Source organism: Periplaneta americana, chromosome 17, assembly GCF_040183065.1.
Source record: "Periplaneta americana isolate PAMFEO1 chromosome 17, P.americana_PAMFEO1_priV1, whole genome shotgun sequence".
Taxonomy (NCBI): domain Eukaryota; kingdom Metazoa; phylum Arthropoda; class Insecta; order Blattodea; family Blattidae; genus Periplaneta; species Periplaneta americana.
In genome coordinates, this window is record NC_091133.1 from 105,791,930 (window position 1) to 105,816,235 (window position 24,306).

Consider the following 24,306-nt stretch of genomic DNA (forward strand, 5'->3'; position numbering starts at 1 on the left):
TCGTGAACTGCAAAGCACAGCTCCCTGATATTTCTAATACAACTAAGCTTTGGTTTTCAGGTCCAAACTGTACTTAACGGTAGGAAGTACAGTTAGTGTGACTACAGCATCAGTCATTAAGGAGTATGGTTTTTATCTGTTAGACAAATGTGATTTATTATTTTTTTAATAACTCGCTTATAGCAACATTAACAGCAGTGAACATTCTAGGACTAGGAGAGATGGCAATGCACAACTTCTAATCACTAAATTGTACACCAATATGCCTCCGCAGTGCATATGTCAATGTTGGTAGTGATTCGTCTGTCAGATGGGGACGTTAAGTCTGACAGCCCCCTTGGTGCTATTCAACAGGAGGAGGCTACATGCTGGCGCCGGGTTTCCCCTTCTCCCTTCCTCACCTTCATCTTCATCCTCACCCATTCCTTACACATACACTTACCCTAGTACACGACATAACTCTTCACAGATAAACATCATGTACAGCGTGGCCTGCCGAAGTGGTGTACACATTGAAAATGGGCCACAGTCCTGCCGTCTATCCGCAATATGCAAAACCCGAATCACGCAAATGAAGTGGGTAGGCACACACACATTCTTTAAAAATTCATGTTCTTCTCTTGATCTGTGATGTGGTCATCCTTTCTCTTTGTTCCTCGGATATATACAGTGAGGTTAGTTGGGGATGCTCAAGTTTTGCAGGAGCCATTTTCTGCCAAGAGATGGCATGATCACCGAAATAGTACATCCTCATTCTCGGCGCACAAGCAACCAATGAGTGGCACTGCAGTTTCGCTTTGGTTGTAATCTTAAAAGTTTAAGTTAAGTTTAAAATACTCCATGTAGGCTACTGTTGTAATGACTTACTCATTACGGGAACGTACTTATCTATACAAAACATACATACAGAAACGAAAATCTTGTGCAGCAACAAGACGCAAATTTCGGGAAAAGTTTCTATAGAGAGACCTGTTCCAGCTGCCATTACAATAAGACTTTATATGAAGCTCATATGAATAGGTTAGGTAAACGATGAGAAACCGAAAAAATAATGCTGTGTTCTGTTGGTGAAAGATTGGAACTCCCCTCAAAAACCCCTCAGACGTTTAGCGCAGGAAACGAATAAGTAAAAGTTCTGCTCGTGTAGCAACAAAATTACGTAAAGTAAGGTCTTACAGAATGCAAAAAACCCACACTCCATAAACGAACTTAAACAGGGTATAAGAGATGAAATAAATTCTATCAGTGCTGAAAACCTTGCGAGATTGACTGCAAATTTCATAAAAAGATGTGAAATGTGTGTTGCAGTAAATGGAGGACATTTTGAGCAACGAATGTGAGCTTGCTAATACTGTAACTTTTAAGCATTGTAACAGTAGGATTGTAGGCCTAAAAGTGTTGCAGACGCGCGCGTTTCTCACAGTAACCAGGACATTGATAACTGGGCCGGCTCCAAATGAAAACTCAAGCGTCCCCAACTAACCTCACTATAGGAGAGAATCTTAAAAATATGCTTCTCCATTTCTGTTGATATTTATGGACTTGGCTATCATATCTTCTATTTTACATTGATTTCTCAGATCTTCTCTTCTAATATGCTGTCAGTATAACACTTGACAAGGATTGTACAGATCTCATTTGTAAGGTACAGTGCGATCAGTTATACTTTCCCTTATGGCACGGGGTTTTTCCAATGAGTGAGCCCCCACGGACAAATGTACAATGATTCTGTATAATCAATATTTTCGATAATGAGTGAAATTTATTCTCTATTCCAACCTGTAGCATTAGCTGATAGGCACCAACATGCAGCAATCTTGTGTTGGTCAAATAAATATGGGACCTCGAAAGAGAAAGCTTTTGGGAAGAAAATAATACACTGAGGTGAGTTTAAGAGCCTTTAGAAAAATTTGTCTTTAGAGTTGAAACTTTTCCAGTAGTTAGTACAAATAAATGTAAAGGATCTTGATGCAGTCAAAAATAATTTTGTTTGATTTATGAATATTATATTTTGCAATGTTTCATTGAAATGTTGTTGTTTTCTAATGCCAGGCGTTTGACAATAAAGTCTTTTGACCTCTTGCACTCCAATATTTTTCAAAGATATTGTCATGTTCAGCCACTGAAGCACAGATTTTGAGGTGTTCCGAATCCATTTCTTGATTTGAATTGCACAATGGGCAGTTAGGGGACTGATATATTCAAATTCTATGCAAATGCTTGGCCAAACAGTCATGGCCTGTTGCCAATCTAAATGCAGCTACAGATGATTTGCGTGGTAAATCGGGAATCAACTGTAGATTATGATGCAGAGAGTTTAATTTTTTCCCTTGAGATTGTGTTATCAAATTTTGTTTGTTGACATCTAAGTATGTAGATTTAATAAATCTTTTCACAGAGTAATATGTAGATTTAATAACAGGTCTGTAAGTAGCAGTGCTGCCCTTCTTTGCTAAAGCATCTGCATTCTCGTTTCCCAGGATTCCACAGTGGGATGGTATCCATTGGAATACAATTCTTTTATTGAGTGTTATTAATTGAGAGAGCGTTTAGTTATTTCTGCTGTTTGAGATGAAGATGTTTGTCTAGAGACTACTGATAGAATAGCTGCTTTGGAGTCTGACAATATAACTGCATTTTTAAATTTATTGATTAGCATAGAAATGGCATTGAAATGTAATCCATGTACCAGATGTTAAAGTTGAGGACGAAAATATATTCTAACCCATTAAAAGCAATTATTTATTTTGAAATCATAAAAACTGAACTATTAATGGAATTTCTAATGAAAAAGCGAAAATAGTACATTATGCAACGAGTCTGTAATGGTAATAATTAAGACGCAAGTATGTTTATGAAACGAGTGCAAGCGAGTTTCATTATTTTCATACAAGCGTCTTAATTACCATTATAGGCAAGTTTGATACGACTTTTTATGCTCGACCATATTTCTAACTTGAAATTATTCAAAATTAGGTCATGTTATGGTTATGTGCGAACTGACCTGAATTGTGAGATGTGCGCAGACGCGAAAGTATTGATTTTTTCCGAGGCCGAATGTCATTGACCTTGATAGAGAATAAGATGAACATTAGTCTGATATAACCTGGAAATTGATTTAGAATTGAAAAACGAGATGACAAATTGAATTTATTTGAATATTATTTACAATTAACGCTAATTATTATAGTAACAGAACATAACCTTCTGCGACAGTATTGGATTTCCAGCCTCCGTGACTTTTCGCTAATTGTCTTTCGATTGCATATCTGAGAATAATCGATACTTGCAGTTTTATAACGTTAGAAAGGTGACTTGTCATTGGCTGAACACCTGAACTTTAATGAATAGGTGTACTTTAATGAGGTGCATTAAAGGGCTACTACCAGGTGTATATAATTACTACATTTCGGCATGGTCGAGCATAAAAAAATAAAAACATTTCAATCAAAAGTGAGAAAATTCAGATTAATCAATTTTTTTACCGTTAAAATACTGAAGAAAAATGTATTAACATATTCTATTAGTAAGAATGAACCAGATGTTCCATCCCCCCCCCACCCGATTTTTTTCTTAATGTGAGTGCCATTTTCAGTTTTTTCTTGTTTCCTGAAAAAAATTATAACATGGATATGTCAGCTTTTGGACTCATGCTCCACAATTCAGCTCTTTGCTTACAATAGATGGGTAGCATTGTGTTCAAGGTTAGGTATGATTATTTTAATCAGATTTCAGTAGGCTATATTATGCCATGGTGAATGTAAGAGGTCATAGTTAAAGTATTCGGAAATAGTGGGTGTCAGGTGTGTGTGAATTAGCGACAACAGACAATGAGATGAATAATGCATACATTAAAGGAACGATTTAATAAGGTTCCACCACGGTCTAGTAAATACAGTCACGAAGCTTGAGTTGTGAGGATGCTAGGAACAATAGACTGTGCCGATACTATTTGGCATTGACTGTAATGAGGCAATATTAGTGATCCTGTGGTTAGCAACTATCTTTGGATGCATATTTACTATGTATTGAGCTTCGTGACTGTGTATACTAGACTGTGGTTCCACCTTATAAGGTAACGATGCTTGACTGGGAAAAACATGTATTTCCTTTAGGCAGTATAAAGACAGGCCCACAGAAAGACATGATTTGAAACATGTGCTACAATTGCTGCTTCAATTGAGCATTTTGGATGACATTTTATATTACATTCCTGAATTTTATATGTAATATAAAGCTTCAAACTTCCAACGGCTTATCCTTGAGAGATTTGGTTTTCCATGGCCAGTTTACCACCTCTGTACAGGGTTACCAGATTGTTTTAACAGAAATTCGCAATAATTTCTTTGAAAGTCTTCTTTTAGAGGAAGAAATCGCCCAATATTTTAATTTCACATTTGACACTATCTTTTTAGTGGTAAAGACAGTATAATGTCAATACAAAATTCTGTTAATGGTACCTTCTTCTGCTACAGAGCAACGATTATCTACTCTGTACTTCATTCCACAAAGTCTGACAGAAGTAAACATTGCCAGCAGAGGAGGAGAGAAGTATAATTGCTATTCAACCAATGGCACAGGTCTCATTCCACTCGTCTTGAAGTTGGGCAGGGATAGAACACTTTAGACCACCCAACTTCAGAACAAGCATGGAATGAGACCTGTGTCATTGGTTGAATAGCAATTATTATACTTCTCTTCTCCTCTGCCAGCAATGTTTACATCTCCTGTCAGACATTATGGAACGAAGTATGGTCTTGGATGATTTCATCTTAAATGTCACCAGGATTTAAAAATAAATAAAAGTTTAACTTCGCATCGCTAAAAGTAACTATTGTATATTATGAAAACCGTCATTAAACTCACAACAAGAAAGAAAAATAACTAATATTTTCCCTAAGTAACGGAGTGGGATGGGGAAGCCCCTTTGAATACACGTGGGAGGTTTAATATATGAGGTATTTCACATGGGTTTCAAATTATGTGTAAGTTAATATACTCCACAAGGAAATCATTGCTTCAGGGAACGAAAATCCATGTTATAGCAAATACAAACTCAAAAGAAAAACGAATGAAAAAAAATAAGATGTTTAAAAATGACAAGGAGTTGCCATGCATCCAAATTTCACCCGTCAAAAATTTCTAGTGGCCCAAAAATTCACAATTCGTTTGAAATAAAAATTAGTCTCAAACAAGGTTCTGGATCCGGAGTAGCCAAAAAGAACTTCGAGCAAGAGGGCTAGCTCTCTTGACTTTGAGTAGCCTAATCTGGCAACCCTGCGCTCAGTACTGCTTTAATTCTGAGTCGATTGCGATCAGTCGATTGTTAATCGATAAAGTTTGTCAGCTGTCAACGTAATTACCGCCAGCCAATTTGAGGTTATGGCGGATTATGTCCGAATAGCTTGTAGCAGATTACAAATCACGAAAGAAACCTTATTGTATAGTTATTGAATTGATAATGATGATATGACAGTTAAATAGATTGGAATGCAACTGGTTACAGTGTTAGTGAATGAAATGTGCTTTAATTTGTATTCACAATAGTGTCATGGATCGTCAAACATTTAATGTAAAAGATAATTTGAGTGCAGGAACTTTTCCTTCTTACAATAAACCATTAGCAGTGGGTTATTTTAGTCTTGATTCCAAGCGTAATTATAGAGATGATTTGAGACAGTTAAAATATATTCATATGCCAAACTATTTTAACGTGCACTTCAAACTGGACCATGGCAGGAAAAATGCAATAAAAAAGGATGAACATTTGGACGAAAAATTAGATCATATATTAAAGTGGTTGATACAAAATTCCAAAGTAGGAAATTGGTAAGTTTAATAGGTTATCTCCAAGGAAAGTTCGTTGTTTTCCTCGTAGCTTATCTGACTCTAGATAAGCGTAAACGTTTTATTTCGGTCATTCCTTGAAGGGATAGTGATCCTTTCTTGGACATTGCTGTGTAACGTGTGATTTTATTCCGCTGATTGAAGTACCTATTTTCGTATCGTACTTTCATGATTCAAGTTATTTTTATGAAAAGAAAACCACTAATATATTAGGTTAAGTGAGGCTTACATTGTAATCTAATACTCCCAATGTAAACGCATTTTAAGTCAGAACTATTACAGCATGATAAAGAGACTGAATCTATATTATTTCCTTACCGAGAGTTTATTTTTTCAACACCCTCTTCAACCTATATTCAATGCCATCAACACCGCCTGGTGTCTCCTGTACTGAAATACTGAATCAAAAACGATAATACTGTAATATGTAGGCCTACTAAGCAATATACAGTATCTTTATTTTTTCACTCTCTTTGGAAATTGATTTATTATTGATATGATTTAAACACTGTATCATTCATTTTTTCTGTATTACATGGCGCTGTAATATGACATTATTTTTCCAGCCGTCATCAATAATTAAAAGGAAATGTCATAATCTAGTAAAAATGTAAACAAAAAATAGAAGTGTGTAAATGTATATAATTAGTTGAAATACATAAAAAGAATAAAATCAATTGTGTTGCAAATTGAATTAATTAAAGTGTGAAGTTACGTTAAGGCACCTGTCCTAGATTCCTAATGAATCTGGCAACCCTAGTGTGAAGTAACATTTTGCACCTGTTATTACAGAAACCATTTGACCATATCTGTTGCCCAAATATAGTTGGATTTCGGTTACTCTTGAGAGTGCTTTAAAAACTACAGGCAGTCACCTCACTTTGTATGCTTCCGCGGCCTCCTGACAATGCTGCTGTGCACTCCATTTGAGCAGCAAGAGGGCTGGATCATCCTCGCATCCAAGCATGGGGGCACCATATTCCTCTGTGCGAAGGAGACAGAAGAGAAGCATCAACAGCGTGAGCTGATGACAGATCGACAACGCCAGTTCATGTCTTGGGGCTACAAGTTCGAGCAATACATGACGTCAGGTGTGAGCATCCAAAAATATTATGCCTTTAAGTTGTATGCAGTTGCTTTCGTGAAATATAGAACTGTTATGAATGTGGAGGAAGGTTCTTACTTTTAACTGTGGTTTAATTTTTGGATGTTTGAACTATGTGCTGAAATGGAATGTCTTCACCATTTTATAACTTCTTATTTTTTCCATCTTCAGGAAAATACGCTACAGTTGTTCACAAATGACTGGGGCTGGTTTATACCACAGTCCGCATTCTCTCAGTATAATAGTCCATTTGCAACACTTGTGTGTACATAAGCATATCCTGTAATGGTATGCTGTAAGCACAGTTCAGTCTGTGATGCCACAGATTTACTACCAAATTAAGCCACATAGATAAGTAATAAGAGAAGTGTGCTATTGTAATCATTCTGATATAAAAGGAAGAGGGAGGGAGAGAGTGATACTCTTGCAAGGATTGTAGTATTACTAGCAGTAGCGGCCGGTGATCGAAATCCTCGTTGAGGCCAGATGCAACTAGTTTAAGTGCCTCCGATAGGAAATGTTTGTTTATGATATTAATTATTATTGTTATTATATTATTAATATCATTATTACTGTATTATTATTATTATTATTATTATTATTATTATTATTATTATTATTAATGAAAAATAATTCCATGTATTTTGGGTCCCTATCACCACGGCATGGCGCGTCCTCAGGTTGCGGATAGAGGAGACGGCCTCCAGATATGGAGGGTAGCTGCGAATATATTGAATAAGCAGTCGTGGACAGCCGATAAGGGGTGGTCCTCCAGCTTGGGGGTTGGGCGAAGGGCTAACAACCCATCACCGTAAAAAACAGCTTGTTACGTATCCCTATAATAAGCCTCGGAATAATGGGCGAATCCAGAAATGCATATAGAGTGTTAGTTGGGAGACCGGAGGGAAAAAGACCTTTAGGGAGGCCGAGACGTAGATGGGAGGATAATATTAAAATGGATTTGAGGGAGGTGGGGTATGATGATAGAGACTGGATTAATCTTGCACAGGATAGGGACCACTGGCGGGCTTATGTGAGGGCGGCAATGAACCTTCGGGTTCCTTAAAAGCCATTTGTAAGTAAGTAATTAATGAAAAATAATTTCACTCGCCAAATAAGCTGTTATGCTGTGAGTTTCAATGATTGTTTCAGTGTGATGAAGCAACCCATATTATGTGTTGAAATTCCCCTTTCTTTCTTTTCTTTTTATTTGTTTCCTTTGACAGCAACAAACAAGGCCAAGAGAAGTTTATTTTGCACCACATTACCACATAACCATACCAGGATGCAATAGAAACTCGCGTTTTAAGATTATCTGTCAGAAAAATTGTCAGAGTTGTCGTAGGTATCTCGATAGTGTCTCTCTTTATTTAAAACTTTCTTTCTTTCAGTATTATTTCTTTTCGAAAAAGGACACTCTAACAATGAATTAACTGCACCAGCATTATTTCTTTCATTGTTATTAAGTTTAATTGCAATTTAGTTAGTTTTCTTCAATTTAAAAGTTTCAAATTATTTCATGTTTTCATTGTATTACTTAAATTTTACTGTTTCTACTATTAGTGTTTTTTTTTTTTAATGTATTTATGTGTTTTTTCAATGTATTCTGACGAAGCCTAAAACTGTATGTCTAATGGCCAAATAAATTCAATTGAATTGAATTGTTTCTGTTTATATTTTCCCGAAATATATAACAACACTGGCCCACATTCACTACTGTATTACGAAGTACAATAGTACAACATCCTCGCTTAAGTCATAAATTAAGACATAAGGGGAGAGAATAGAGTGGGTGTCTGCCTGCCAAAGAGCTGCAATTTTGTTATTTATGGCCTATTTAGGAAGACAAGTCACCATTGCTATTCCCACCCCACTCTACCCTTGAGGCCGGCCCATGGATGGGAGGAGTGAAACCTGACCAGGCCACGAGGCCAGACGAATTGTGCCTCAACTACAACATTTTAAGCGTAAACTCAAAGCCCTCGAAAAGACTGGAAATGCTTAAGCCAGACCTGGCACGAGCGATCCTGGCCTCAGCAACAAATTTTACTGCAAAACAGGTCTATATACATCACAAGCCAGACCCGGCACAGCAATCCCGGCCTCGGGAACAAATTTTACTGCAAAACAGGTCTATATACATCACAAGCCAGACCCGGCACAGCAATCCCGGCCTCAGGAACAAATTTTACTGCAAAACAGGTCTATATACATCACAAGCCAGACCCGGCACAGCAATCCCGGCCTCAGGAACAAATTTTACTGCAAAACAGGTCTATATACATCACAAGCCAGACCCGGCACAGCAATCCCGGCCTCAGGAACAAATTTTACTGCAAAACAGGTCTATATACATCACAAGCCAGACCCGGCACAGCAATCCCGGCCTCAGGAACAAATTTTACTGCAAAACAGGTCTATATACATCACAAGCCAGACCCGGCACAGCAATCCCGGCCTCAGGAACAAATTTTACTGCAAAACAGGTCTATATACATCACAAGCCAGACCCGGCACAGCAATCCCGGCCTCAGGAACAAATTTTACTGCAAAACAGGTCTATATACATCACAAGCCAGACCCGGCACAGCAATCCCGGCCTCAGGAACAAATTTTACTGCAAAACAGGTCTATATACATCACAAGCCAGACCCGGCACAGCAATCCCGGCCTCAGGAACAAATTTTACTGCAAAACAGGTCTATATACATCACAAAGATTTCAAAAGCTTCTACAGCGATGTATGCTTCATTCAAATAATTAATACATTATATAGAAACACAAAATTTGATTTCAGTTAAGCCAAGTGACTGAGGCCCAGCCTCACTTGCCTCAGTCAATCAGCCGCCACTGATTACTAGCCATTTTCACTTAATTCTTTAAAATTTAACCTGAATCGAGACTGTAAAGTCTAAAGAGCGTAAGGTTAGCGTTTGTATGTCTTTTTAGCAGTGGCGGCTGATTGACTGCGGCAAGTGAGGCCGGGCCTCAGTCACTTGGCTTAACTGAAATCGAATTTTGTGTTTTTATATAATGTATTGGTTATTTGAATGACGCATATATTACTGTAGAAGCATTTGAAAACTTTGTGATGTATATAGACCTGTTTTGCAGTAAAATTTGTTCTTGAGGCCAGGATCGCTTGTGCTGGGTCTGGCTTCTGCATTTCGTGTATTTTCGCGGGCTTTGAGGTTGCCCTTAAAACGTTGTAGCTGAGGCACAATTCGTCTGGCCTCGTTCTTTGGTCAGGTTTCACTCCTCCCATCCATGGGCCAGCCTCAAGGGTAGAGTGGGGTGGGAATAGCAATGGTGACTTGTCTTCCTAAATAGGCCATAAATAACAAAAATTCCAGCTCTTTGTCAGGCAAAGACCCACACTATTCTCTCCCCTTATGTCTTAGTTTATGACTTAAGCGAGGGTGTTGTACTATTGTACTTCGCAGTACAGTAGTGAATCTGGGCCAATGTTATGTATTTCGGGAAAATATAAACAGAAACAAATGCAAGAAATAATGCTGATGTAGTTAATTCATTGTTAGAATGTCCTTTTTCGAGAAGAAATAATATTGAAAGAAAGGAAGTTTTAAATAAAGAGAGAGCCTACCGAGATACCTACGACATCGCTGACAATTTTTCTGACAGATAATCTTAAAGCGCGAGTTTCTATTGCATCCTGGTATGGGCAACATAGATGGTTAAGTGGTAATGTGGTGCAAAATAAACTTCTCTTGGCCTTGTTTGTTGCTGTCAAAGGAAAAAAAAAATAAAAAGAAAAGAAAGAAAGGGAATTTCAACACATAATATGGGTTGCTTCATCACACTGAAACAATCACTGAAACTCACAGCATAACAGCTTATTTGGTGAGTGAAATTATTATTTTTCATTAATAGTAATAATAATAGACTAATAATAATAATAATAATAATAATAATAATAGTACAGTAATAATGATAGTAATAATATAGTAACAATAGTAATTAATATCTTAAATAAACATTTCCTATTGGGGCATTTAAACTAGTTGCATCTGGCCTCACCGAGGATTTCGATCACTGACCACTACTCCTTTTTAGTGGGGAGGTTTATAATAGTGGTAAAAATTATAATGAAGAAGAAGGAAATTATTGTGGTGAGAGTAGCAGTGATGGTAAATAATGAGGAATTATTGGAATATTGACAGAAGCAAGTGTATCACATGAAAACTTATCATTTCTATCAGAAATTTATGGCATAGAAAGTCATCCGGTTAAAGGTATGATGACCTATTTTGTAGACAAGCCAGGGAGAGAGCCAGACTCATCGCAGCCAGTAAACGAGAGGGAGGAACTCTGTGTGATGTTCAGGACGAAACTGAATTCCCACCGGCTGCTGTTCGGGGCAGAGATGGATGGTGTGAACAGCAAAACTGCAATAAATAGCTGTGCAGAGCTCGCACAGGCTGAGTTCATTGAACTGAAGACTAGCCGACAGATTGAGACCCGCAGGCAAGATGACAACTTCAGAAGGTAAAGTTTACCCTCGGAGGGGCCAAGAAAGAGAGAGAGATTTTGAGATCTGTTTCGTAAATGTTCAAGTGTACCAAAATGTCTTCCATAAGAAAATTTTTTTATGTTAAAAGGGTTACTGCTGTTGTTTTATGAATAGCATGAGGTGTGTGATTTGAGAGTGTTGACCATCTGACATCTAAATATGAAGCAAACTGCTAGTTAGTCTTTCCATTCTCGTGAGCCGGAGCATTCTACGAATTTTTCAGGAGAGCATTCCAAAATTTGATGATGTTTAATACAGGGCAACCCATTAAATGGTAGGAAACTGGGTATTGTTTTGCAATGAATACATATTGGAATATTGAACATTTATCTATTTATCAGAATAGGATATCCAGTAATATATTAGAATTTTTTTTGTACTCTATCCAAGGAATAAACTGTTAAAATCTGCACAGTTTTATTACTAAGAATAAGAATAAGAGGGAAATGGGAGAAGAAACTTTAAAAGTATGTGAAATGTCCTTACAAGGGAGTTGAGGCTGTGAAAAACTGAATATGCGAGCTCCAAGCCTGTTGGCCACTTGTCTCAGTTCAGGTTTTGCTGCTCCACTGAAGGAGCTCTAGAAAATTTTGAAGGAGAAACCGAAAATGGACTTAACGTTATATTACTTCCATCAAATATATATATATACAGTGGCAGGACTTTAACTTGCTGTTATTCATGCTGACTATGTGACTCTGCTAGTGCTGAGAAGTGTAGACCACTTACAGTCACCTCTGGATATAGTGAACTCTGTTATAGTGAACATTCGGCTATAGTAAACCTAAATCATTGGTCCCGACCCGCATACATTAAAAAGTACATTAACATTTCCGTTTATAGTAAACCCTCACTTCGGTTATAGTGAACCTAAAACTATAACTTTCCCAAGAAAATGTAATTATAAAATGGTCAAAATGGTAATTTAGGAAACTCTTTCTCCTATAAACTTCCAAGAATATGTTCAGAACAAAATCTCAAACCTTCTTCTCCTTAAGTGCACTGAAAGACAAAGAATTTGTTAAACTTCCTGGACAGCTTGAAGCATGTTAAAAGAGAATAGTGTATGCAGTGAGGGATAGAGGAAGGATTAGTTCTGACTCCTTTAAAAGAGGTTATTAGAAGAATAGGAAGAGAAAGTGTTTCCTTTTGTAAAAGGGAGCAGAGTGATCAAAGAGTAAATACAACTCTTCCTCCCGCATTTTTGTAAAAGTGAACTCAGGGAAAATTACAAGGCCGAGTACACAGTAGCATACCTCTAGTGGAAAGATGTGCGAAATCGGTCAGTGCCTACTACCTACATGGCCAGATTAGATACAAGTTTCAAACTGTGAACATCAGGATGTCGAAGTGTAAAGTGTTTAAGTTGGAAGATACAACGAACATTAGTATTGATATTGAACGTGGTCTGTCCCAAACGGGCATTAATATTGTATATATAGCAACGTCAATAGTATAAAAACAGACACTTCGGTTTTAGTGAACCTCAGATATAGTGAACGAAATACGCTGGTCTGCAGAGGTTCACTGTAACAGAAGTTGACTGTATTTCGTCAGGGACTATTCAGAGCTTACCACACAGGTGGTGTCTACATTACACTTATAATGAATGATGGTTATGGAGAGTTGTTGGGAAGTCACTGAGTATTTGGGATGCCCGGAGAAAACCTGTATGTTATCTGGACCATGAGCTTGCTGAACATGTTATAAATTCATGGTGGGTTGACCGGGACTTGAGCCTGAGCCCCCTAGCTTATAGACCAACACGCTAGCACTGAGAAATTGTGGCGATTATTTCATATAATGTATTTGTGATATTTGTTAAAACTTTCAAAGAGTGAAGAAAGAATTAGACATGTATCTGATATAGTACATCACAAATGTTTGGCATTGAAGTACCTTTTTGTTGTTGTACTGGGGGTTATGCCTCGGTTTGAGGATTATTTTGCATTATTGAGGAAGCACCATGTGTCTGCAGTCTGTTAATTATAGTCTGACCATTCTTACTTCTGGTAACAAATTGCGAAATTGACTAACATACATGGCAAAACTTAACATCAAGCATATTCTCCAGGTTCAAGCTCATCAAATGGTGGGGGCAGAGCTTCCTGGTGGGCATAAAGGAAGTCATATGCGGATTTCGGGATGACAGGGGCATAGTACACAGACTGGAACCCTTCGAAGTGTCCAAACTTCCCAAAATGGCAGTGGTGAGTTTACACACACTACACAAAAATCTAAATGAATCTGATTTTCGGTAGGTTGCAACATGACTTTTAGAAATCGATTCTGTTTCTAGAATTTCTGGAATCCCAATGTCTGCATGAACTTCTGCGATCACTTCCTTAGCTTCGTGAAGTCCGTGGTTGTGGAAGAAGATTGGCAGACAGTGTGGAAGTTCGAGTGGAAGCCACACGAAGACGTGATAGCCACCAAAATAGTGGGGCCCTCAGAATTCACTTTTCTGCCAGCTTGGTTCACATCTCCATAATTGGGTCTTGCTGATTTGTGGACATTACAAATTATAAATAATTATTTCGATCTATAATATCATCTATTAAAAAAAAAAAAAGATGAATGGGATAATGTGTGGAACCAAATAAATTTTATAAGATCATTTTTAAACTTACGTTTTTTAAGAGCTGTATGGAGTCGAGTTTTTTTAAAACTGTGGCTAATAATAATGATAATAATAATACAGCAGAATCTTTTTTAATTCGAACTCCGAGAAGAATCTGAAAAGATTCGAATTATTCAAAATTTGTATTAACCATAAATTAATTTTCAGGAGAACCACTTGCATAATTGACATGAAATTAATCTATATTATCTCGACATTGTACCTCTGATTGAGGTTCTGGCTGATGTGTACATATGTTATCAGGCAGTACATCTCACTTGACGATATGTGTCAGAGGAAGATCAGTTGTTGCATACATTTCAAGTCTGATTGGTAAACTGTGTTACTATTGTCAGCACATTTCAAACTGGTGGCTTAAGGTCAAGTAATGGACTACATTTTCCACGTGGATTTACCCCATTCCTGGACCATTCTCCTCAACTAAAGTCAGCTGAGACAGCCGCAGTTACCAATGCTTCGGTTTACAGTTTTCAGTTCAGTGACTTGTGCGTGGTTCGAACTTTTGTACGTGACCTTGATCCACCAGTTCGAAATTCACTGACTTATAGTCAGCGATGTAGGCAATGAAGGGGGAAAGGAAATGGTTACCATACCCCATTATCTCCTGGCTTAGTTACCTCATGAGTGATACCTTATTGGTGTTACTTGTAAGGTTCAACCAGCCTTTGGACTGCTGACTAAACATATATACACCAGTATCACAGTATACCATACATTTCAAGTCTGATTGGTAAACTGTGTTACTATTGTCAGCACATTTCAAACTGGAAGCTTAAGGTCAAGCAATGGACTACATTTTCCACGTGTGTTTACTCCATTCCTGGGCCATTCTCCTCAACTAAAGTCAGCTGAGACAGCCGCAATTACCAGTGCTTCGGTTCACAGTTTTCAGATCAGTGACTCGTGCGTGACCTTGATCTGCCAGTTCGAAATGCACTGACTTATAGTCAGCGATGTAGGCAATGAAGGGTAAAGGAAATGGTCACCCTACCCCATTATCTCCTGGCTTAGTTACCTCATGAGTGATATCTTATTGGTGTCACTTATAACAGTCTTTGGACTTCTGACTAAACATGCATAACAGATATATACACATATACACCAGTATCACAGTATACCATATTTTATAATATGTGATCTAAACCACTCATTTGAAGAAGTTGATAAATTTAGTTGATTTGTTTTTGCACTATACCAAGGGCTTGGAGGTGGTAGAGGTCTAAGTCAGGAATGTCTAAACAATAAAGCTCGACTCTTCTGTCCTTTTCTATGTACCTGTCAGTCACTGAAATACGAAGAAAAATTCTTAAAACCACAATAAGGATCCCATGTATACTGGGTGTTCAGTTCAAAATGTGTCTTGGCTCGCTGTATGCCGTCATGTGGCTAGTTGATGAGCCTAGAGAATTAAATCTTCCTACACTTCCGCAGCTCAGGTATATAACCTAAGAGGCAGAGAAGATGGCTAGCAAGTACGGCGTTCATTCTGAAGAGTACGTACCGATACGTACGGTAACGCCGGTAGTGGCAGGAATGTGAACTGTTTGGAAATACGTACTGTCGGGATATGGGGAGAGGGTTAAGACGATTACTTACGTATTTGTTGACATTAACTTCGATGGTCAACATGGACACGGAGCATTTGATTTGTGTTTTGGAATGTTGCCGTACGCAACCGATGATAACAAATACCCTGCGTACGACTTGCCGGCGCAAAACACAGTTCGAAAGAGGTTATGGTAGCACACAGACCGTACAGACCGCCATCTGTTGCTACGACGTTCAAGTTATACCGTACACATTCTCAAGTTCAGATTGAAGAACGCCTTAAATAATAGGCAACTTCTCTAACATATCAGCTGAAACTCGCTTCAAATCGGTGACCCAACAACAGTGACTTCATGACACACTTTGAAATGAACACCCAGTACTGTACAAATCTGTTTCAGTAGGCAGTTCCTACATGGCCAGTTTCTTTTTACCTGCACAAATCTAGGACTTAATTCTTAGCCTTACTAAAGAAAACTTGTAAGAAAGGCCATTGATGTCGATTTTTTTTTACTAGCTACCATACTTATTTCTTAATACGTGTGCCCTGCTATGAGCTGATTACACGATGTCCATTGTAGATCAAATATGCAATTGTCCAGAGGTGTAGATTGGTGCGAATTTTATGTAACGAGTGGTTTTTCATTCTTTCGTGCAGTTTATGATTGGTGTTATAACATTAAAGTAGGATGTGTTATATTGTTTCTTCTTCTGTTAAACATTTTTTTACAGTGTGACTCTGATAATTTAAAGAGATGCAGATAAGATTCCGTAACAAGGTCTGCAATTCTATCTCGTGCTGCAATAGTAATATGCGTTACAAGAGCGGTTTGTTGAAGTTTTCATGTTCGAGGAAAAGTTTGAAAAAGCGAAACGTAGTTGTCTTTTTTTTTCCCCCAGTCTATGATGAGTCTGGAATCTTGTTGATTTTTTCACGGCTTCCTTAATGTTACTTGCATCACGAATGCAGTAACTTTAGTGGAGTTGTAGAGTTTACTTAATTTTTGCAAATATTTAAAAACAATAATTAACAGTGCAATTTAGGTGAAATTGCAGTGGTAAGTTTCCAATTTATAATTATTACTATACTGAACGTCTCTAAAAATATGTTAAAAGCCTAAAGTAGTAAAATCAATATGTCACTTAAGCAGTAAGAAGAGGGAAATTGTTATGTGTGTTAGGTTGGGAATACTGAATGTGGAATTTTAGACTTTCCGCGGATTGGTTTTGTGCAGAAACCAAGCAAATACGCACGATCTCGCACAAAAGTTTGTATTTGTCTGGGAATATCACAGTAGATTTTAATATTGTTGGGTTGTTCCAAAATTTTCCGTAGTGCTCTTCCTGTTTGTCCATTTAACCAATCTTCTGTCCATTGCTTATTTATCATATTATAAACATTATTATTATTATTATTATTATTATTATTATTATTATTATTATTATTATTCTGTCAAGTTAAATTTAAAATTATCCAAATGATCCCTTTTAAAATTTAAATGAATTATTACATTTTAATTGGATTTAAAAGGAAATTTGAAGAGGAATGATGGTTGGTTCAAATTCTCTAATGTCAGATTAACCAGTTTTCACTATAATAATTTTATTTATTTATTTTTTTCATTTCATTTATTGTATGCCATGGATCTTACATCAGCATTGAAACTCTAAAGTGTGAAACAAGCTAATAATAATAATAATAATAATAATAATAATAATAATAATAATAATAATAATAATACTGACTGACAAAAACATTAAAGTTAATCACTACGTTTGCACCATATTGTAAATACAGTGCTGCAGTTCTTGAAAACAGGATAGTAAAGTACCAGCCAAACATATCATCTTGGTGGATAAATTCAAGAAAGAACCTAAAATGACTTGAACAAATGGAGTTACAATGGACTTCAGAATACAATCCTAGAATATAATGATAAGAAAGAAGAGCTTAAATAAATTTTGCTTTTATTACAAAATATAAATTAGTACAAGTATGTACGTACATACACAAGGGATAAGTCTTAAAACATTCTCAGAGTAATGAATGAGATAATATTTTCTTATGTATGTCGACCCAGAACCTGTCCCACAGCATCCATCTCAGACCGTGACAGCGGTGTCAGCATGATCCCGGGCACTGGAGGCTGGTACTCCATCTCACGCAGTTTGTTCACTTTCACCTTGAGATCACTGCGCAACATGTTGATTTGTGTGTCTAGCTGTTGTTGATCTGTGGACAGATGACCAAGAGAGTAGTGATAACGATTAATATCCATTTAAGGAAGGACTGATAAAATCTGTCTGAAAAGGGCAGGTGAAACTCTCTGGAACCTACAAAGAAAAGACTGATGTTTTGGCTAAGAAGAGAGCTTCAACTGCCCTTTTCGGACAAAGCCCTTTAACAGCTCTTCCTTAATTCTGGATTCAGGGCAGTGAAATTTCTCAATGAGGGTTCATGGCATCACTTCAATGAATTGATTCTATTGCGAAGTAAAGGGATTATAAATATGGTGATAAGTCATTTCTTTACATTCCAGAAAATGCTCAAAGTTGATGAGAAGATAAAGCGGTAGTAATGGAACAGTGGAATGAAAATGACAGAAGAATGACTTAAGAGAAGACCTGCTCCACTGCTCTGTCAAGAATGAAACTCTCGACCCTTGCTTGAGAATATGTCATATAAGCTGTGGTCGAGCCTGGGTGTGCACACACAACAATACCAGTACTACTTGCCTCTCTGCAGCAGGTTCTGTGCCTTATCAGTGGGCATCTTGATGAGCAGGGAGCCAAGCGTCAACCATGTCTTGCTCTCTGCTGGAATTCCATGCAGAGCTCTGAGCGCTTCCCGTGTCTGGTTACGCCGTCGGTCCAGATCTACAATCTCTTGTCGGTCACATATGATCTCCTCGCCCATCTGTTCCATTTGTTCCAAATACTCCAGGCTTCTCTGGGGATTCTCCAGAAGCCCCAATTCTGCAAAATGCCAAGAGTTGGATGACAAAATATCACCAAGTTAAAGCAGACATAACAGCTGAAAGAATTTTCTTATATGCAAAAACACACAGTATTTTCTTCCAGTGTTTACACTAAAGTAGGGCTAGCTAGAAGTGACATATACTTTCTACATTTTAGTCACTGTGTCAAGTTTTGTACTCCCCCTGCCCCCCAACAATAACTAAAGTCGCGACGCTGTTATTCCCAGCATGACTCCTCCTCTCTGCTTACGTCTTAGGAAGTGAAGGCTCTATAAAGTCAGGTAGGTAGTATCGTTCGCCATTTTTGTTCTTTCGTTGCCGAGCTACCATACGAGGAATCTATTTGCCACACCGTTGAACATTATCATGTCGTAGCTCCTATGATGATAAATCAAACGCACTGTAATTCAACAAATAATTGAGCGGTAAATAACATCTTCGTGTGCTTTCTGTGAATGCCAACGAAAGAGCCAAAATGGCGGGCGATTATATTAAGTATTTATCGAGCCTTAAGAAATGAATAACGTCTTCCTCGGCGAATCACAAGACGCACACATTTAAATGTAGCCAATCTGCAATGCGATTGGCTGCCGAAAACTAGAGCGACGGGACTATACTTTCCCTTTTTCCATATAGTCAGGAAAAGCAGATCATGAATCACATTCCAAGCAGTGCCACGTTGGTGCAGACTGTAGGATGTATTCCTATCTCACCAGATTTTTTGTGTACAATTTTGTGCATCTGACTGTCACATACATTTAATGATGTTACAATATCAGCAAATAACAAAATATCGAAAACGAATCATTAGAAATAAATGTCTTTCATTGATGATTGTGTGTCCTTTCTATCCGTCACTTGTGACTATATCCAAGCTGTTGTAACTATGCACTTGACAGTTGTGTTAGCAACTCTTCCCATGAAAAAAAAATGCTGCGCAGTAGTCTTCTGAACCAATCATGACACAGCATTTCCTATCAGCTGTTTCTGCTGCGCTGCAGAGTATTGCTGTGTTGTTTGTTTCACAGTTAAAAATGGTTTGAGTATAGACCTGCGATCACTTACAGGTTCACACGTCTTCTTTCTTAACTAAATTTGCTTTGAATAGATATCTCTCATGCAGAAGCCAGCCATTAATCAATCAGTAAGGTGACAAATCTCCACCGCTGTAGAGTAATGATTAGAATGTCTGAACGTGAAATAGGAGGGCCTGGATTCAAATTCTGCTTGGGATTTTTTTTTTCTAGGTTCCCCTCCCCCCTCAACCAACTGAAGGAGAATTGCTTGGTAACTTTTGGCAATGAACCTCGAACTAATTTCAACTTCATCTATCATCTTTCAATAGTTTCAGGTCAACCGGAAATGCAGCAGATTACGATTTGCATGCAGATGGTATCTGAGGAAGCTGCACAAGTCCCAGGCAGAAGGAGAGGCTTCTACAGCAGACCTGGGTGCTGCCATTATGGAACCATAGTAAATCACGATATGAGTACCTACATAAATGCGTCTTCAGGTCAATATAGGATGCAGCAGGATGTAGTAACGTGATTTGCGAACAGATGCCGTTGATCTGAGGAGGTTGCAGAATTTCCAGGGGGACAATGGAGCGTTTCTGATCAACCACATGAACTCCATTGGACGTGTGTGTTTGCAGCTGAATTGATAGATGGTACCAAACAATGAATCACAATACAGGACCGTCCTGAGGACTTCAGCAATCATCCCCATAATAAGAAGGTTGCACAATAAGAGTCCTAGGCTGTGCTGCAAGCCTTTGAGCCTTCCTCACAAGGGAAGTATCACACCCCACATGCCGAAACTTACCTCGAAACTTTGGTGACATAACCGATGTACTATGAGAAGGCCACGTGAAAAATATTAGTCGCCTGTTTCCACTGCAAGGCCCCGAAATTTTGCATGTAAGTAATAGGGAAGTGGATACTATTGGCTACTAGTTGGAATGGACAGCCCTTCCTGTGTGCAAGCCAGTGGAGCGGTGGGTGGCAATAAGCAGTGAACAGACGTACGTGAGTCAAGGTCAGTAATACAAGTGGACGACTACAGGGTTATAGGTCTCGCAAGTATGGAATACCGACAGAAGGAATGCGAATCAAACACTGCGATAAGGAAGAGCGGGCGACAGGAAAGGTCACGAGATAACTTTAATGATATTCAAGATCAGTGTGACAATGAAGTGTTTATTCGTTGTGCATGGTGCCGAAAAGAATTGTGTTTTAAACTTCAATCGTTGCCAGTCACTTCTGTCTCTTGTTTATACTTCATTGAGAAGATGGGACGCGAGAGAGTTTACTCCATTTCACACACGCACTCCACTCCGCTCGCCAGTGAGGCAGGGATGTCCAGCTGCACCGCGTTATCGTCTGGCCACAGAAGGATTCCAGCTTCGATTTCGGGGCCTTACAGTGGAAACAGGCAGCTAATGTTTTGCACGTGATCATCTCGCAGCACATCGGTTATGTCACCAAAGTTTCGAGGTAAGTTTCGGCATGTGGGGTATGATACTTCCCTTGTCAGTAATAAAAAAAAAACAGTGATGAATTTCTCAACAAAAGACTGGGGTTTGATTCCTGTACATCATATAAAGTTTATGGTGGACACTGAGGCTGTGCAGTAGGTGGGTTCTCCGAACATTTCGGTTTCCTCTGTTGCTCTCATTCCTGTATTTCTGCATTACCATTATATCAGCTCAGTCTTTACACAACTACAACCTTTCGAAAGGGCTAAAAAAAATACCTACCTTCAAAGACTGGATTCATTGGTGCTTTAGTAATCCTCCGCTTCTGGGAATAATCTCCACACACCTTCTTGTATCCCATCTGCAAAGGTTCTTTTTATCTTTATGCTTTATGTTGCAGAAGATGAGCAGTTGCAGAGTGTGCAATGTAGAAAAGCAAGGCCTGTGGAAGTCTACATTCAGCCAGATCTGTCCTGTGAAGAGTGATTGCTGCTTTCTTCTTTTATCACCAGGAATCAATTTCTTGTTGTATAAGTGTAACATTCCATTGCTTTATCATGATTAACAATTGCAATTTGTGTATCACATTTTACACTGAACAGTTTTATGAATAATTAATTTTGAAGGATTGGGAATATTTAGCAGTTGTTTTCTTTCATTAGATTAGTCAGTTTTACATTTTCAGTCACGTTTTATGGCAACGTGTATTAGTTGATTCTTGTAACATACACATCACTTAAGCAAAGTAATTAACAATTTAGGTTATTTTGATGACTGTAATCGCAAAACAGGAAGTCAATTTAAAATAAATTACCGGTACTATTACATCACTTTCTGTGGCCCTCTTTTTAATGGTTCATTTCATTACTCTATTTATGAGAGTTTTTTATTTTTAATTAACCATATGCCAAGACTTGTCAAGAATATTTTTGTATTACTGTATCAGTATAGAACTACTGCAGATACACAGTAACAATTACTCTTTGAAGGATATGAGGTAATTTATTTTTCACAAACACCTTGATTTTTCTAAGTCAATAAATTTCCCTACATAATATCAAACGCAAACTGGACAAGACTTTTCACTAGCCTTTTGGTTCAGTCACCTTTCGTCTTTATTCACGCATATACGTCACTTTTAATATTGTCTAATGTGTGAATTATTTATTAGAATAAGATAAATTACTTTAGGATTGGTGTTTAGTGTAAAAACCACAATCCTAAGTTAATTTTAATCTTAATATAGTTCTGAGAAGTCAGCTCATATCCCCCAGCTCCCGTCTCAGTGCCCGTTCCCTTCTTCTTTCCCTCTGCTGTGCTGCCTCTCTATTGCGTCTGCCAAGAGTCCGCTTTGAAGTCTCCACAGGCTGAGAGTGAGTTACACGGGCCTTGTTTTTCTGCTGTCCTCCCAAACCTTCCCGATCTTGCTTCAACACAGTCTTGAGAGGGAACTTATTACCTGATCCTGTGGGGCCAAGTCCCTTCTCCCTGTCCCAACCCCTCTTGACAAGCATCTGGTAGCCTTTATTGGTGGCTGGGATACCGTACACAGTTGGTATGGATGATTTTGGGTGGGAGCTTAGGAGATGCACTGTAGAGGTGACATGTTTCCGCCAGCTCCTATGAAAGTTCTGTTTGCAGATGTCACAGTAGAATTCTCCAGCATCCTTATTCATGTGTTTCGTCCCAGTATCCTCCTTCCTCCGTCCTGATTTGCTTTCTGTGATGGCCTGTACCACTTCCAAGTGACCATTCCTCCTTGCCAACGATAAACAAGTGTTGCCACTTTTGTCTTTCAGATTTACATCTGCTCTATGTTCAATCAGAAATTTGACAACGTCCAAAGCCCCAGCACAAGCAGCTGACATCAGTGGCGTCCATCCATACTGATCTCTTACGTCTACATTGCAACTGTCTGCAAACAATGCAGTTAAAGCAATCACGTTATTCTTCTGAGCCTCAGCCATTACAGAATTTATCCACTTAGTCTGATTGTGGTTCTTACTTAATATTTGAGAATTATTTCTGGATCTCGATCCATGTGTATTTGTGTGTTTATCTTGTGCTGTGGAAGTGACTGGGTTATCTCTGTAAGAAAGGTCTGAGCCAACCTCTTCTTCATAAATGCGTTTCGCCTCTTCTCCATTTAGCAAATTATTGATTATCTTTTTTGTATTAGTACTTTCTCTGGTATCTGAAGACCCCTCCCGTACAAATTGCTTCCACGGAAAGTCTACAGTCGCAAGAGCTTTCCAATTAGGGTGCAAAGCCATTGCAATAATAAATAATAATCAACGGTCAATAATTTCGTGGATTTGTGGCCGTGTGGCGCTACTATACATTATAACAGTTTGTATGCGTAAGTACTGCCACCTTTGCACAGTTTATGGCCATACGATTAGCTAACGAGCATAGTTGTGTGAACAACGTTAGGTTACGTTAAATGTGTGTAGCAGAAAAGTCTATGTCCGTACATGAGCAGCGTGCAAATATTAAATTTTGTCAAATGTTAGGTAAAACGGTTGCCGAAACTCTGAAAATGCTTAAAGTAGTGTACGGTGAAGAAGCCATGGGCCGTAGCGCAGTGTTCAAGTGGCACAAACGTTTTGCGGAAGGCAGGGATAGTCTGGATGATGATGCACGTACAGGTCGCTCAAGAACAGTAAGAACGAAAAACACGATTCTCGAGGTCCAACGTGTGCTGTGTGAAGACCGTCTCCAAACTATTGATGATATTGCTGCTGCAACAGGGATCAGTCACGGCAGTTGTCACGCAATTCTCACTGAAGATCTCAACGTGGATGTGCTTAAGGTGTTTGCTATGACATCGATATTTACATAAACAATATATCGAATAGGTGTATTTAATTTGTTGCACTCACCCTCTGTGCACTGCGACATTTTTTCTTATTTTTATTCCGTTAATAGCTGTTACTGGTGTGTCATTGGACGTCCGCTTTTATTTCAGTATCACATTATCTACTATTATAATTTTGTTGCTTCCTGTACGTAGTTTAGCCTATACGAAGCTACCCATTGTTTTTATTAATGTTGCCAACTTCCCAACGGATTCAGGGATATAATTATTCATCAGTGGTATAGAGCTTATTAACGAGCACAGTACTCTTTGCTCATCAATACGCTACTATTGGCAGCTCCGGATCTAAATTAATGAAATTA

The 24,306-nt window shown here is 38.3% G+C and overlaps 3 protein-coding genes across 8 annotated transcripts; 1 reads left to right on the forward strand and 2 right to left on the reverse strand.

Annotated features, from left to right (window-relative positions):
* The first annotated feature begins 5,324 nt into the window (after nucleotides 1-5,324).
* On the forward strand, nucleotides 5,325-14,102 carry LOC138692816 (decapping and exoribonuclease protein-like). Of its 5 annotated transcripts, none has more exons than XM_069816052.1 (5): nucleotides 5,325-5,829; nucleotides 6,715-6,938; nucleotides 11,227-11,458; nucleotides 13,558-13,693; nucleotides 13,764-14,102. In XM_069816052.1, exons 1-5 carry the CDS (start codon nucleotides 5,516-5,518, stop codon nucleotides 13,830-13,832), a joined length of 975 nt encoding a protein of 324 aa, XP_069672153.1. In that variant the 5' UTR covers nucleotides 5,325-5,515; the 3' UTR covers nucleotides 13,833-14,102. The 5 variants fall into 5 exon arrangements, with proteins under 5 accessions (XP_069672153.1, XP_069672152.1, XP_069672155.1 ...); XM_069816051.1 differs by having other exon boundaries at nucleotides 5,331-5,829; nucleotides 13,783-14,102; XM_069816054.1 differs by having other exon boundaries at nucleotides 5,334-5,507; nucleotides 13,783-14,102.
* Nucleotides 14,103-17,623: 3,521 nt separating this feature from the next.
* On the reverse strand, nucleotides 17,624-24,147 carry LOC138692818 (p53 and DNA damage-regulated protein 1-like). Of its 2 annotated transcripts, none has more exons than XM_069816059.1 (3): nucleotides 24,009-24,147; nucleotides 18,409-18,648; nucleotides 17,624-17,905 (listed from the first exon to the last, which is right to left on the reverse strand). In XM_069816059.1, exons 1-3 carry the CDS (start codon nucleotides 24,025-24,027, stop codon nucleotides 17,736-17,738), a joined length of 429 nt encoding a protein of 142 aa, XP_069672160.1. In that variant the 5' UTR covers nucleotides 24,028-24,147; the 3' UTR covers nucleotides 17,624-17,735. The 2 variants fall into 2 exon arrangements, with proteins under 2 accessions (XP_069672160.1, XP_069672159.1); XM_069816058.1 differs by lacking the exon at nucleotides 24,009-24,147 and adding an exon at nucleotides 21,409-21,547.
* LOC138692817 (G patch domain and ankyrin repeat-containing protein 1 homolog) lies at nucleotides 22,383-23,399 on the reverse strand. Its single transcript, XM_069816057.1, has one exon. It carries the CDS (start codon nucleotides 23,397-23,399, stop codon nucleotides 22,383-22,385), a length of 1,017 nt encoding a protein of 338 aa, XP_069672158.1.
* Nucleotides 24,148-24,306: the final 159 nt, after the last annotated feature.